At 43.9% G+C, this 15,859-nt stretch overlaps 1 protein-coding gene across 2 annotated transcripts in view; it reads right to left on the bottom strand.

Annotated features, from left to right (window-relative positions):
- Nucleotides 1–15,859, bottom strand: part of PTPN18 (protein tyrosine phosphatase non-receptor type 18) — a 53,634-nt gene that overhangs the window by 2,781 nt on the left and 34,994 nt on the right. For both annotated transcript variants that reach the window (XM_061614398.1, XM_061614399.1), the window contains 4 exons: nucleotides 15,044–15,133; nucleotides 8,164–8,243; nucleotides 1,476–1,816; nucleotides 613–695 (listed from right to left, as the gene is read on the bottom strand). In XM_061614398.1, coding sequence (XP_061470382.1) covers nucleotides 613–695; nucleotides 1,476–1,816; nucleotides 8,164–8,243; nucleotides 15,044–15,133 — 594 coding nt within the window. The remainder of the gene's footprint in view (nucleotides 1–612; nucleotides 696–1,475; nucleotides 1,817–8,163; nucleotides 8,244–15,043; nucleotides 15,134–15,859) is intronic.

Below are 15,859 nucleotides of genomic sequence, written 5' to 3'. Positions count from 1 at the left end.
AGATGCACAGCTTATAAGCATTATATTCAGGTGGAGAGATGGATGGACACCCCCCCTTGACTCAGTCCTAAAACACACTGAAATAGAGAAGAGTTTCAACTTCCCTCAGCTACTGCCTCCACGTTCCTAGGAAGGCCTAACTAGTGGTTCACGCAATATTGTAATCTATCCGTGCACTATTAACTTGCAAAGTGTTTTGAAATATTTATTGTGTTCACATTGTCCTGTATGTTATTCAATAATCTTCTCATCCTACAGATGGGAAAATAAAGGCTGAGATGACTTACCCAAAACTAAACATTTGCAGAAGTATGACTTGAACCCAAGTCTCCTAGACTCCAGTCTCTAAATCAGGAGTTGGCAACCTGTGGCCCTGCAGAACCTCTTGAACTCTACCTTCATGCTGGTTGGGGATGATCAACTCCCATCAGCCCCAGCCAGCAGAGCCAATAGTCGGGGATGATGGGAGTTGGAGTTCAAGAATATCTTCAGGGCTGCAGGTTCCTCAGCCCTGCTCTGAGTGGAACTGGTTATACAGGTTTTTTTCAGGGGCTGTTCACAGCTTTCCTGTGACGTAGAAGCTGGTAGGAAAACACAGTGCAAACAACATACTGGGGGCATCAGATTCCTAAGGAGGGTTTTTCCAAATCCATTGGTGTGAGATGGGGAAGAGGTGACTCTGGAACTGGAATCGCCTGTAGAGGAGGAGATGAGACAAAAAGGTCAGTTTATTCCAGATTGGGGCTTTCCACATTCCCTCTGCTTTTACCCCAACAGGTCAGAGGGGACCTAGATTTAATGACATTGAAAATTTCCTCAGGATATGGTATCTGGATCCTTTGACATTCTACTATGGATTTTATCATTGTGTCCAATATATGTTAGTAACTTTTGTAAAATATATTAAAATCCCACTGGAATTTGCTTGGATTCTGCTAGCTTCAAAAAAAATTCTATATGTCAAAAGAAAAACCCTGTGAATTGCCTGAAAATCCAAATACTGACATTTGCTTTGTTGTCATGAGGACTAGAATTTAGTTTACTTGCATTAGAACCCATATTGTCATCTTCAATGGTGGCAGAATATCTTTATACAGTACTAGTTTAGCATAATATTTGAAGAAAGTGTGCTAGGATTTAGGGATATCCTTAGTTCAAATGTCTCTTCAGTCATTAACTGGATAACAGTCCATGCATGTTGCTCAAAAGTAAGTGTCACTACCAGGTCAGTGATACCTATTTGTCAAGTAAGTGTGCATTGGATTGCAACATATGTCATTAGGCCAATCACTAATACATCAGTGACATGAGATGATAATACTGATCTACCTTGCAGGCATATTGTTAGGATTATTGAGATAATGTATGTGAAGAGATCTGAAACACTCTAAACTACAATATAAATGCTAAGCTTTATTTTTATACAAATTCTTAAAAAATGCGCACACATACACAAGTTTCTCTCTTACATTTACCTGGAACAGATGGGTTAATATGGGCGTATTCGCAGGTTACACTGGGGGCTGGCCGTCGTATTGGACTACCTGGCAGAGAGTGGCTGGCTTGTAGTCCCACAAAGGCATTGGGGTCAATTGCTGGAATGTCGGCCACGTTGCTATTCCTAGGCTTCACAGCAGCATAAACGGATGTCTCTCTATCATGCTTGGGCTCGTTGCCAGGAGAAGTAGGAGATGCTCCTCCTCCACTTCGCCGGAGTTTGTTCACGACTGCGTAGGTATCACCCATGTCGCTGATGAGCTTGGGTGGCAGTTCTGGAAGTGTGGTGGGCGTGGGGTCAGCTGGCACTGAGATACTCCTAGATCAGAAAATATTGAGGTATACAACAAATGCCTACACAGGGTGAGGGCACCTCTCTTTCTTTCTCAGGATTTCAAGGGCTATGACTCAGGCAAGTTAAAAAGAAATGCATACTGTTGCTCGCCACCCCAATCCCTGAACGGTGTGATGCTGCCAAGGGCTCCTGCTCTTACCCAGGGTTTGGTTTCTTTGGAACGGAGGGCAGTGGAGACTGTGGTGTCTTTTTGACATATGGTTTATTTACCCATATTCACAACCTGAGCTTGAGATGGAGGGGTTTTCAGCATTCAGTCCATCAGATCTTGCTCCCCAGCGCTCATAGCTTTGGGGGTACAGAGAGCAGGCCGGCCTCTCTGTCTGTCTCCCGTTCCTAGCCTTTCCTCAAACTAGACTAAAAACACACAAGCCCCTCCTTGGCTCCAGGAAGGGGGGGGGGCTCCAGCAGGTAATGGGAGGGAGAAGGGCGTCTCTCCTGAAAGAATTCTAAATGGCCCACATTGCCTCTCTGGAAGATTCTTACACTTGTTAACGGGATACTTGACAGACCCCTTAGCCACTCTTAACAAAGGAAACTACTTTGACCAGTTCAGCAGGTTTCTTCCTTTGTAGGTTGTATCTCTTATAACAATTGACTGCCTTCAAGTCGATTCTGACTTAAGGCGACCGTATGAAAAGGGTTTTCATGGTAAGCGGTATTCAGAAGGGGTTTACCATTGCCTTCCTCTGAGGCTGAGCGGCAGTGACTGGCCCACGGTCACCCAGTGAGCTTCATGGCCTATCTCTTATACGCACACAATTATAAACTAGAAAGGGTCTTCTAGATATTATCCAAGCCCACCCCCACAATCCTATAACATTATCCCCTTCCCTGAAAAAGGTCTGTCCCAGACCTGCAAACAAACAACAGAATAACAGCTTTTCCTGCAGAGAAAAAACAAACAGGTTAATATGACACTGAAACGTACATAATCAAAAGCATAGTTATAGCAGTACCCCTCGCTGGATCGTCACCTTGTAGTGGTGAGCGGGCTTGTGTGTTCCAATGAACCCTCTGAGCGATGCTGTCGGGAGTCATGTGCTCCCAGCAGGGTCACCCATGGCAGAAAGGTCAAGGGAGAGGAACCAGACAAAGAACAATCCAAGAAAGTCCTCAACAGCAGAACAGGCGGAGGATAACAATGTGTACGTTACAACGGCTGTGAAGGCGGATGAAGGCTGCAGCAGATAAAAGACTTCCAGTCGTCATGGTACCCATGCCATTGGATAAAAACCTTTTTCTGTCACGATTGTGTGTTGATTGTCGTGCACTGATCTCTCCACATAAAACAAATTCATGCACAGGCGTCTTCCAAGCAAACCAAACCAAAAGTCCCATAGCGATCGGCGAATGGCAACAAGGGCAGGACTGTGAAATCTGGAAGCCCTTAGTCTTGGCACGGCACATGGGTGGTGGATACAGACTCAGTCGTCCTGGCTCAAGGACCGAGGCAGTTGAGTAGTTCGGCAGCTATATCCACAACTGAGCAGTCCTATTCAGGATCCACTCTGCTCACCCAGAACAGGGAGGGGGCTAGAAAAGGTGCCCTAAACATAGTCTGCCTCATCTCTCTCCCTGACTGGATTACCGCGTCCAGTAGGGTCACCACTTAGTGGTCGCAAAAGACAATTGAATTTTGGAACATGGAATATACGGACATTGCTGGACAATACAGATAGTGAACGTCCTGAACGCAGGACTGCCATCATCACGAGGGAGTTGAGAAGTTTTAATATTGACCTAGCAGCACTCCAAGAAACTCAAAGAGCAGGAGAAGGAGAACTGAAGGAAGAAAAAGGAGGTTACACCTTCTTCTGGAAAGGACTGCCTGAACAAGAACTACGAATACATGGAGTAGGCTTTGCTATTAACAATAATCTTGTGAAGCTCTTGTCAGAAGTTCCTATTGGCATTAATGAACAACTCTCAACTCTCCCGTTAAAACTTGCCAAAAACCAGCAGGCAACTATTGTAAGTGCTTATGCACCAACATTAGATGCTGATGAAGACATCAAGGGAAATTTTTATAACCAGCTGGACACCATCTTATCAGAGATACCTAAGGAGGATGAAATTATCCTCTTGGGTGATTTCAATGCAAGAGTCGGGAGTGATTTCAATTTATGGCCAGAAACCATTGGGAAAGGAGGAGTTGGCAATAGCAACCTGAATGGCATTCCACTTCTGACTAAATGTGCAGAGCATAATCTTGTTATTACAAACACACTCTTTCACCAGAAAAATAAATTTAAAACATCATGGAAGCACCCTCGGTCAAAACACTGGCATCTCCTGGATTATGTAATTGTCCGTGCCAGAGATCGTCGTGATGTACTCCTCACTAGGGCCATGACGAGTGCTGATGACTGCTGGACAGATCATTGATTAATTCGATCCACTATGGCCATTAATATTGTTCCTCAACGTAGGCTCCAGGGAAGAAAACCAAGGCATAAAATGAACATCCATGCTCTTCAAGATCCTATTAAGTGAGCCTGCTTTCAAACAACTCTCAAGAAACATCAAGATGGTTTTAACATCTTAATAGTTTAATCCTGTTTTAATGCTGATTTTATATGTTTATATGTTTTATATTTTTATAGGTTCTTAATGATATGTACTTATTTTTATCTGGAAGCCGCCTCGAGTTCCAGTTTGGAAAAAGGGCGGGGTATAAATAAAGATAATAATAATAATAATAATAATAATAATAATAATAATAATAATAATAATAATAATACCTATGGAACTCCCTGAAAATGTCGAGGAACACTGGATTAAACTGAAGACATCCATTATTGCAGCATGTGAACAAACTATTGGATACCAAACTAAGAAACATCAGGATTGGTTTGATGGGAATGATAGTGAGATTGAATATATCATTGACAAGAAAAGGAAAGCCTTCCAGATATGGCAGAAAGACATTAACTAAGAAAAAAATCTATGCCAGTGCAAAGGCTGAGGTCCAAAGAAGAACTAGAGAACTTAAAAATGCCTGGTGGATAAAGAAAGCTCAAGAAATCCAGCACTTTGCAGATGCTCACAATGCACAGGGCTTTTTTAATGCCGCAAAGGCTATCTATAGACCAACAAATTACAGTACAAATCCCTTATGTTCAATGGATGGTAGCAAACTTCTTAAGGATAAAGAGTCTATTGCACTGCGCTGGAAAGAGCATTACCACAGCCTCCTTAATCGTAACTCTATTGTGGCTGATGAGGTCTTCTAGCAAATTCCACAACAACAAACTAGAGATGACCTTGCAGTATCCCCTAATCTGGATGAAGCCAGTAAAGCCATCAATCAAATGAAGAACAAAGCTAGTGGACCTGATGAGATTCCTGCTGAAGTCTTTAAAGAAGGTGGGCCTGAATTTACACAACAACTTCATAAGCTCATCGAAAAATATTTTGCGACTCCTTCATGACAACATGACAGCAACAATTTTGGACAACAATGGCTTTCAGAGCGATCCATTCAGAGTTGGATCAGGTGTAAAACAGGGATGCATCATTGCTCCGACCTTATTTGCTGTCTTCATTGCTATGATTCTACACCTTATTGAGGGGAAACTTCCTAATGGTGTGGAAATCATATATCGAACAGATGGAAAGTTTTTTAATCTCAGTAGGCTGAAAGCAAAAAGGTAATGTCAACCTCTGTTGTAGAACTTCAATATGCCGATGATAATGTAGTCTCTGCACATTCAGAGAAAGATCTTCAAACTATGCTAAATGTCTTTGCAGACACATATGGAAAAGCTTGGGCTCTCACTTAATATTAAAAAAACCAAAGTGCTTCATCAACAGGTGCGAACTTGTCCCTCTGTAGCACCATCAATCCGGCTTAATGGTGTGATGTTGGAGAACGCTGATCACTTCCCCTATCTCGGCAGCCATCTCTCTGTAAAAGCTGACATCGATGCTGAAATTCAACATCGTCTGAGCTCTGCGAGTGCCGCATTCTCCCGAATGAAGCATAGAGTGTTTGAGGATCGGGATATTTGCAGGGAGACCAAAATGCTTATTTACAAAGCCATCGTACTACCGACCTTACTGTACGCCTGTGAAACATGGACCATTTATAAACGCCACTCCCAACTTCTTGAAAGATTCCACCAATGCTGCCTCTGGAAAATTCTGCAAATTACTTGGGAAGACAGATGGACTAATGTTAGCATTTTGGAAGAAGCAAAGACTACCAGTGTTGAAACAATGATCCTTCAACATAAACTTCGCTGGACTGGCCATGTTGTTCAAATGCCTAATCACCATCTTCCAGAGCAGCTACTTTACTCCCAACTTAAGGATGGAAAACGAAACATCAGTGGACAGCAAAAGAGGTTTAAAGATGTACTTAAAGCGAATCTGAAAAAATGTAACAACTGGGAAGACTTGGCCCATGAACTTCCCAAATGGAGGTCGGCTATTATCAAAGGTGCTCTGAATTTTGAAGAAACACGAATACAGGGCGAAAGGGACAAACGAGCTAAGCGGAAGGCATGTCAAACAAATCCTCATTGTGACCATCTTCCATCTGGAAACCTATGTCCTCACTGTGGGAGGCTGTGTGGATCTAGAATTGGCCTCCACAGTCACTTACGGACCCACTGTTAAAGATCTTATCTTGGAAGACAATCTTACTTGGCCATGAGTGATCGCCAATAGCAGTCACATTTCCAGACAACACAGTACAAAAACAGTCCATTCCTTTACAGCAAGTTTTCAATTAACTGCTCCCTTCTCTTTAGGATTCCTCTTCTTTCTTGGAGCTCCTAGTCACAATTCTGCATCCAATCTGCTTACCCAGTCCTCACACTTGGCCGTGCCCAAGATAGTTGTCATGAAAACCTGCATCCAAGATGGTTGTGTAGCAGGGAATTGTGGGATCTTCACAGGTTAACATTTGGTTTTTGCAATGAGGCCACGAGTGACAGCTCTCTGCCCAGCTTCAGGCTCACATTGCTTGTCTGAAAGATTCTCACACTTGTTAATAGGGTACTTGTCAGACTCCTTAGCCACTCTATTAGATTAACAAAGGAAACTACGTAGTCTGACTAGTGCAGCAGGTTTCTTCCTTTGTAGATTGTATCTCTTATAGGCTCACAATTCAAAACTGGAAAGGGTCTTTTAGATATCATTCAAACCCACCCCCACAATCCTATAACAATACATATTTGTAAGGTTCATTTTCTTGAGTGATTTCTTTCCGCTGTTTCCCCTACATAAAATTATAAAGTGATTTAGGAGGAAGAATTGCTTAAAGAAATCTTAGTAAGAGTTTGTGGCCATTTTACTTTTCAGCTGTAGCTCAGCCTAGGATCTTGCCAGAGGATGCCCCTTCAGGTCCAATGGAGCTGAAGCAACAGAACTATTTGGATTTTTCTCTGCTCCTCCATCGTGAGGGATTGCATGTGGTTGCTGGTCATTCCCCATACTATGGAACTGGGGACCTGGTGATCTCAGTGCCAGTCTTTTAGCCTCCCTGCTTTAGCCCCAACCTACTTTTTGCCTCTGCTTCCACATTGGCTTTCTATGCTTCTCAGCTGCCTGCCTGAAAGCTCACCTAGACATGGGCTTCTAGAGCCAAGGGGGTTATCACTGGATGGGTTTTGTGGAAGGCAGAGAGTAGTAGAGGGGGCATTAAGAGGAGGCTACATAGTTTGAACGCGTCAGTTCAAAAGGAAAGTCTTGAGGAGGGGCTTGACAGATAAGAGGAAAGCAGTGGTCTGCTTGCCCACCTACACCACAGATCCTTTTCTAGCCACCTGAATTATTCCATTAATATGCTTCTCTGGGATGCCTAAGCCTGAGCTTTATGGTTTGGAGGATGTCATACCAGACAGAGATACCTACTCACCTTCTCTGTTCAGCTGCTACTCTGTCCTAAAGCTGCTGTAAGGAAGTCCTTATTGATTTTGTAATTATTATTATCTTTATCATCATCTCTATTTAGAGCCTGCCCTTCTCCACAGAAGAGACCCAGTGGGCCATAACTCCATAGGAATATTCAAAGCATAAAATGAAACAATAGAATAATCAGTAAACAATCACTACATCAACAATCTTAAAATATGAAAATGTATAATTACATTTTACCCCATTAAAAAAATAAAACAGCATTTCATACAATTGTGAAGGATTTTGACATCCTTCTTAAAATGGCCCAGAGTTTATATCAACTGGGCCTCCCCAGGTAAAGAGTTCCTCAACTGATGTGTCACTGCTGAAAAGGCCCTGCTTTCCTGGTGAGCCATGGTTGCTAGGTTTGTATTCCCAAAGCTCCATCCCTAAGCCCTTCTTACCGAAGGATGGTACTCCGTTTGAGCAAGGGTTCAGCAGGCCGACGGAGGGAGAGAGCGTCGTCATAGAGGGGAAGACGGTTCTGTGCAAAACGGAAGGAGAGAAGGGAAGTGGGGGAGGATTTAGGCAAACACAGCTGTTTGTTAACTTCCTGTTGCAGGAAATTTGCTATAAGCAATATTATGCATTAACCCTACACGTGCTACTGAGAGGGAACCACTTACATGCAGTCGGGGGAAGGCAACATGGTGCCCTCTATACACTGTTGGACTACAACTTCCGGCAGCCCCAGTTGCCAATGATCACAGATAATGGGAGTTGTAGTCCAACAATATCTGGAGGGTACCATATTAGCTACCCCTGTCTTCAGTCCTACCTCTGGAGGGGCCATTAATTTCTTTTCAACTACCCCTTTGTCTTTCATTGCTCTTTTAAAATCCCATATACTCGCCATATGTCTATGAACTTATGGATGCACCCAGCATTGCGCATGATGGTTGCTATATAACATTGTCATGCCACCCAGCCTAACCACATGGACAGGGCTTTTCTGGTCTCCAATACCAAGCTCCTCACAGCTTCAGACATTAGAAGGTTCCTGTCACGTGACAGAAGGCTCTTTCATGGGGAAAAAGCCCCTCTTGGCATACAGCAAATTAGACACCAAGGGAAAAGGATTCTATCTTAGCTTTTTCCTAGGCATTCTATTTTTAATTTTAATTTTTTTATTTTGCCATTCATGAGAACTCCCACAGTCTGATGTGGCACACTTCATGAACAGGGTTATCACGTTTGTTTTGTGTGAGGAGCTTGCCTAAGAGACTGCCTGTTTCTCTCATGGCCCTTAGGTTCTGTGGATCAGGGCCAGCTCTGTGTATGTGGGATGAGGAGGCATCAATGACGAGGAGAAGGGCAGCATTCAAGTCACAAGGTGGGGCGGAAGGAAGCCTGCTCCCCTTACCTTTTATGTCAGCTCCTTTAACTATAGCTTTTAGAAGGTACGGAATGTGTGTGATTGGCTAAAATGAAGGGACCAGGGGGTGGGGCTTGTGGATTAGATTAACACCCACACCCACATCACTTTTCATATAATTTGAGTAAATTGCCATTACTGCAATTGCTCCAAAACTGTGGAATGCCCTCCCTGGAGAGGTCTGGAGCTGTTCTTTGACAGTCTTTAGAATCTCTACAAAAGGTTATGTAAGTTCCAGAAGGTTCTTGGGGATGGGGATGAGAGATTTCCACAAGTGTTTTACTGCATGTTTTCTGGCATTATTGTTTATTTTATTTTGTGTTTATTACATTTTTAAAAAGCCACCTCAAGCCTTTGAGAAGTGGCCTACAAAAACATTTTTTAAAAATATAAAAGTACATTGTCAACCAGACTGACTCCATCTTGGGACCCCTTATAAGAAGTCTGGAGGAGTATTGAAGATTATTTTTTTTAAAGTTAAGATAAATTAAAACTGTCTACCAAAAGGTCTTTATAGCTCACAATGAACCATCTTACTTCCCCCACTCCAACCTGCAGATGAGTTGTCAACTGGCATATATATAGTCAATGAGCATATTTTATATCAGCTTTCCATAGAGGTTTTGAAGATCTACTTATTTGCATCATTAGCTGTGCAAAGGTTTTCATTTCTTGACATCCTTAAATACAAATGAACCTTGCATTATCTTCAAAGTCACCAGTGACCTCATCAATTACTTATAATATCTCTGCAATTTGTGAGGATGATTATTTGAAACCGTGCCAGGCTTGCCTTTTTCTATAACTGCCCTTAAGTACCACCACTATCATCACTGTTATTATTACTACATTTATCTCTCACCTTTCCTCCAAGGAGCTCAAGGTGGCGTACATGGTTCTCCTCCCCCTCCATTTTATCCTCAAAACAACCCTGTGAGGTAGGTTAGGCTGAGAGACAGTGATTGGTCCAAGGTCACCCAGCAAGCTTCATGGCTCAGTGGAGATTTGAACCCTGGTCTCCCAGGCACTCGTCTGACACTGTAACCACTACACCACACTGGCTCTTATAGTAAACATGTTAGAAGGGGGTTCAGTCACACAGGAAGTGCCAACAGGCACACCATAGTAATGGCTGATACTTTTCTCTCTCTTGCTATTTACATTACGGTCTGGTTGTCTATTACAATATATAGTTTCATTCTGGAATGCAAATGAGTGCTCTGGCCAGTTCAGGTTTTACATTAGGAAACTAAACCCAATAAAGCAAATGCAGCTAAATTTAGTTTATAGAGATGAGAGCGAGGAGGAGGAGGAGCAGGGCCAGGCGGCTCCAGGGATTGGCAGTGGTCCCTAACTCAGGCATGGGCCTTGGCATCTGCATAGCAATGCCAACCCCTGACAGCAGCCCTGCCCCCATAGCAAGATGCAAATGCGGTGACTGGAAAGTTAGGCATGCCTCCCCCCAAAAAAATCTGGAGCTGGCCATGAGAACTGACTGACCTGAGAAACAGTTCTGTTCATCTCCACATTCACCTAACTTCTCTGACACAGACAAGGCAGGACTGAGAGTTTTTTGCTAGGATTGGCTAAAACCTGGGGTGCAGGTATGGGGAATTGCAACAAGTGCTGTTTGTCTTGTCTATTCTACTGATGTCCAGACTTATGCTGCCTATGCTGCATCCAATTTTCAAGCAGCTCTATTGAGAATCCGTCAAGTTTTTCCGAGCATGACATGTTTCTAGAGCCTCAGCCCCCATTGCTGGATCCCTGTGGTTATTTGAAGGAAAAGCACTTTTTACATGCTCTTTCTCACCAACCTAAATGCACTTTGTCCCTTCTCTGACCTCTTCAGTATTTTCTCCCCTGTCCCCGGGAACCTCCACCAGAATGCAGGATTAACAATCATGCTACTCACTTTAAGGAGACTGCTTCTTCCACTACACTCAGCTTGAACATTTGTATCTATATACCTAATTTTGTACATTTGTTTGTCTATCTGCTTCAGACAGATAGCCCTGGAATATAGTCGGATATCTGCAAGAGTGGGGAAAGTCCCCAGATTCCAAGCAGGGCAGGGAGATTTTTTCAAATTATAAAAGACCAATAGGAGATGGGTGGTTCTGAGGGCTTGTCCACACCTGAGTTTAATGTGTATTTGAAGCTGTTTGCATTCCCATTGAAGGTTTGCCATCCACATGACGTCCCTGTCAAACAGCTCCTATCCCACTAATTTTCTCTTTTAAATTTGAATTTCCCTGATTCCAGGGACAATCTAATAAGTTTTGGAAAAATGCAACTCCAAAACGTTCCACTCGAAACAGCAGATGCATTGCCTCGTTTTTTCCCTGAGGGTGGATCAAGCATTAGTTTTTACAACTACTCCCCTTTCCACGCCCCTCCATCCCCCTAATGCCAGTTCAGTTCCAACAGGGGTAGCCAGTATTCCCTATTTCCAGCAAATTCCACAGCAGTGTTTTTTGTTAAAAAAAATCAGTTTTGTGCAATACAAGAACATTGAAGAACGATTTCTCCAGATCTCCCTGCTTTATTTTTTCGTACTGATGTCACTGTATATTTACATCCCTCTAATGCCAGTTCTGTGGCACCTATTTCCAATGAGGTCTGGAAAGAGCTCCAGAAAGCACAATTGCAGTCCTGGGTTTGTTTGTTTTTTAAACCAATCAGATTTTACAATACTGGAAGGATGATTTCTCAAGATCTCCCTGCTTCATCCCCCCCCCCCGGTTGATTTCACTGTATATTACTGTAGTGTTTTCTCCTATAACCATCTTCCTGTTTTGGAATGGGAAATGCCTGTTGTATAGGACTGAACATAAAGTATGCCCACACAATCTTGCATTGAATTGGGAATTCCTGGATGTGTGCTATTGTGTAATTCCTGGCCAGACATGATTTTTAAGAAAAGGTGCATGCGCTACCCCTAGGGTTGTCAGGTTCATGGCCTGAGACTGATCCTGTATCTTTAGGAGAAGAGAAAGTCAGCCAAGTGCAGGTGGTCTTTCAACACTGTAATGGGAAAAACCACAAGGTGGAATTCTCCCTTCCCCCTGCACAACTTTTAAAGATACAGAAGACCTCTTGGTTGCCAGGCCCGGCTTGGTTGCCAGCTGCCTCACTGATTCTTGTGCGCATGCTCCATTTATGCAAAATTAACACATTGAAATCAACACATTGGGAGGTGGGGAAAGACAAAAGGGATGGAAACAAGCAGATTTGGCCTTCAACTGCAAATGCATATGTGTGTGGACCAATGAAGTCAAATTTGAATGGAGAAAACATGGATTCCAGCTCAGATGTGGACAAGCCCTGACAAGCTGGACTACAAAAAGTCTAACTCTAAAGCAACTGATCAGCTACTCTTAAGTTGCAAGACTGGCTGTAAGAAAGGGAAGTGAGTTTTGAAAGGCCTTCAAATACCATCCTCTGGACCAGCATCACATCTCACTCACTCCCCTCCTGCCACCTTTGTCCCTCCCAAGCCCACAGCAGATAACTTAAAGGCACAGAGCCTCCAGATTCTTGTCAAATGTGGTATCAGGATTACACAGCTGGAACTCCCCAGTCGGTAGATATGATTGATAACAGTTTGGGGAAGTGAGTCTGTGAAAAAAGGAACCTTCCTCAAAGCACAGAGTGGCAGAAAGGGTGTGCGTGAGGGCTTGAGTGTGAGAGACAGATAGAAAGACAGCTGAGGTTATTTTTATACAAGTGCCTGTATCTCTCCCACCCCACCCCTGGGCCTAACAGCTTCTTTGTGGAGGGGCAATTTAAATGAGGAAAACAGTCCAGAGAAAAAGGTTAAGCAACCAAGTTTCACAGCAATGAAATCCATAGATACACACATGGATGAAAGATGCTAGGGCAGAGATGGCAACCTGTGGGCTTCCAAATGTGGCTGGACTACATCTCCCATCATCCCTGACCAGTGGCCAGGCTGGCTGGTGCTGATGAGCTTTGGAGTCCAACAACAGCTGGAGGGCCACAGGGTTCCCCAGCACTGGCTTTAATCCTCCTTTCCCATCATCACTGCTTTGATCAGATTCAGAGACTTTCTCCTCATCCCAGTCCAATACTGTACCATTAAAGTAAAAACAAAAACCTCAAGTGAGTCACCCACATAGCTGATGTGTAACATCTAGCTTGGCCCACAAAGAGACACTACAGTGTTGTATCCCACTATCTTCCTCACAAGACCACTCCAGAACTGGACGAGACTTAGGAGGAGGAGGAAGAGAACCCTGAAGCCACCCATAGTACTGACAGGGTTCAAGGGGAATGAGGACACCAAAAACCACCCAAAGACCACCATCCAGGAAGACACCCTGCTTGAGGAGACTGCAGGTTCAAAGGAACCAATGCATCCTGACGGGTCCCACCACTTCCCTGCTCCCGAAGCACCAAGATTGTTCCCAGAATCCCAGGAGCATGTCAAAGCAGGATCCCAAAACTAGAGGTACAATGCTTGTCTGGTAACCTGGGGTCTCCCATCTCTGAGCCCCTCTTTCTTGCTAGACAGCATTCCTGCTATCAAGAAAATCTTGATCTCTCACCCACTGGACAGCTCCTTTGCATCTCTGGAAAGGTAGATTTGCGAGACACATTACAAGGGTGAATGGGACATAGGCGGGCCTAAGGCTAAAATCCTTGGTCACTTACCTGGGATGTACTTCCAAGTAAGCATGCATAGCATAGCAAGGATGGCTAACCTGTGGATCTCAAGATGTTGCTGGACTACAGTTCCCATCGGCCCCAGCCAGGCGTGGAGTGATCCCATCGGCCCCAGCCAGGCCCAGCCTCCAAGAGGTCTTCTGTATCTTTAAAAGTTGTGCAGAGGAAGGGAGAATTCCACCTTGTGGTTTTTCTCATTACAGGGTTGCAAGAACACCTGCACTTGGCTGACTTTCTCTTCTCCTAAAGATACAGGATCAGTCTCAGGCCATGAACCTGGCAACCCTAGTGGTCAGGGATGATGGCAACTGTAGTCCAACAACATCTGAAGGGCACAGGGTAGCCATACTGTACTAGAGCAGGGATGGGGAGCTTTTGGTCCTCCAGATGTTGTTGAACAACTACTCTCATCATCCCTGACCACTAGCCATTCTTGCTAGGGCTGGTGGGAACTGAGGTCCATCTGGAGGGCTACAGATTTCCCACCCCTGCACTATAGAAGAGGAATGGGATTACAGGTGTCCTAGGAGCCCAAGATTAGCCCTTTCCCTCTTCTTCACCTTCACTGAATTTTCTTTCTGAATATGCCTTCAAAGCCAGTGTGACCCGAGAGACTATAGTTTAAATCGCTACTCAAGAAACTCACAGGATGACCTTGGGCTGGTCACAATCTCTCAGCCTAACCTACCTCCAAGGATTGCTGTGAGGATAAAACTGGGGGTGGTGGGCAGGGGGAAACCATTGTTGCTACCTTGAGTTCCATGAAGAAAAGGATATACCTGTAATAACTAAATAAAATATAATGAGGTGGTAAAGCAACAACTGCACATATCATGCATATATTAAACAGGAATATAATCTCCAAGAATCTGCTTTGAAATTTAGGAATTCAGCTCATGAAAGCAACAACAAATGTTTACAAAAGAATTCACTTTAAAACTTTTGGTCAGTTTGATTAAAAATCATTAAGATTTTAAAAAGCATACATTTTTACACCTCTCACAAGCTTGCCTTTTGAGCTTGGAGGCCTTTCAACACACAATAGTGCCTGCTTTCAGATTTCTCAACAGCGATCAAAGGCAGAAACTGGAAGGGGGTGATCAGCTGAGAGCGCAACACTAGCTCAACATTTTTCACAGCCTACTTTGGCAGATGAACTACCAAACACTGCCCCTCTGTGGAAAGCTGCAGCGACTCCTGTGTTACATTTTGTCTCTTACCTCTTTGAGGTTTTCATACTTTGGGTTAGATAAGCCCAGGGCAGCCCGGAACATTTCAGTGACTGCATGATGTACAAACTCATATTGCTCCTGCCAAGAAAGTAGGTGATGGATATGAGAGGAGAACTTCTATATTTAAAAAACAGGTCCTAACTTCTTAAGGTTCTGCCACGTTCTAGGCCAGAAGTTACCAACCTTTTTAGGCCTGTGGGCATATTTGGATTTTTCAGAGAGTGCTGTGGGTGCCACCCCTTCTGGTCACTTTTCTTCCCCCTCCCCTGGATCAGCCTACCCCCAAAAGACAGAAAGAAAGTCCATACATGCACACTTTACTATTGCAAGGGATTGATTGCAAGGGAAAGTTGGATCCAATAGAGTCAGTCTGAGCCTTGAGAAGAACATAGAGCTGATAGGGGAAGTGGGAAGTGTGTTGTTCTTCCGACTTCCTCCTCCAGCTCTATGTACTTTTCAAGGGAGAAAAAGATAACAACCCTCACTACCTTATGACCAAGGGGGCAGTGAATGAGGGGAGATGTGAGGCTTCATAGGCATCAGAGTAAGACCTCAAGGGTGCTATGTTAGCGACCCCTGCTCTGGGATCACACGGGGCCAAGATATGGACGTAAACAGGTGGAGCTAAGAGTTATGGTCTAGCTCCGTTTTTAATAGCTCCTCCCTGAGTTCTATGGGATAAAGTAAATGTGCTTTAGGGAAATATCCCTGAAGCCACTAGGGGCAGGGAACAGTTTTAGTAATAGTTTCCCCCTAAATCCCAATGGTGTCCCTGAATGCACAGCTTTAATTTCTCATGCATAA

Source organism: Rhineura floridana, chromosome 3, assembly GCF_030035675.1.
Source record: "Rhineura floridana isolate rRhiFlo1 chromosome 3, rRhiFlo1.hap2, whole genome shotgun sequence".
Lineage (NCBI taxonomy): Eukaryota > Metazoa > Chordata > Lepidosauria > Squamata > Rhineuridae > Rhineura > Rhineura floridana.
This window is presented reverse-complemented; position numbering and strand designations above follow the sequence as displayed.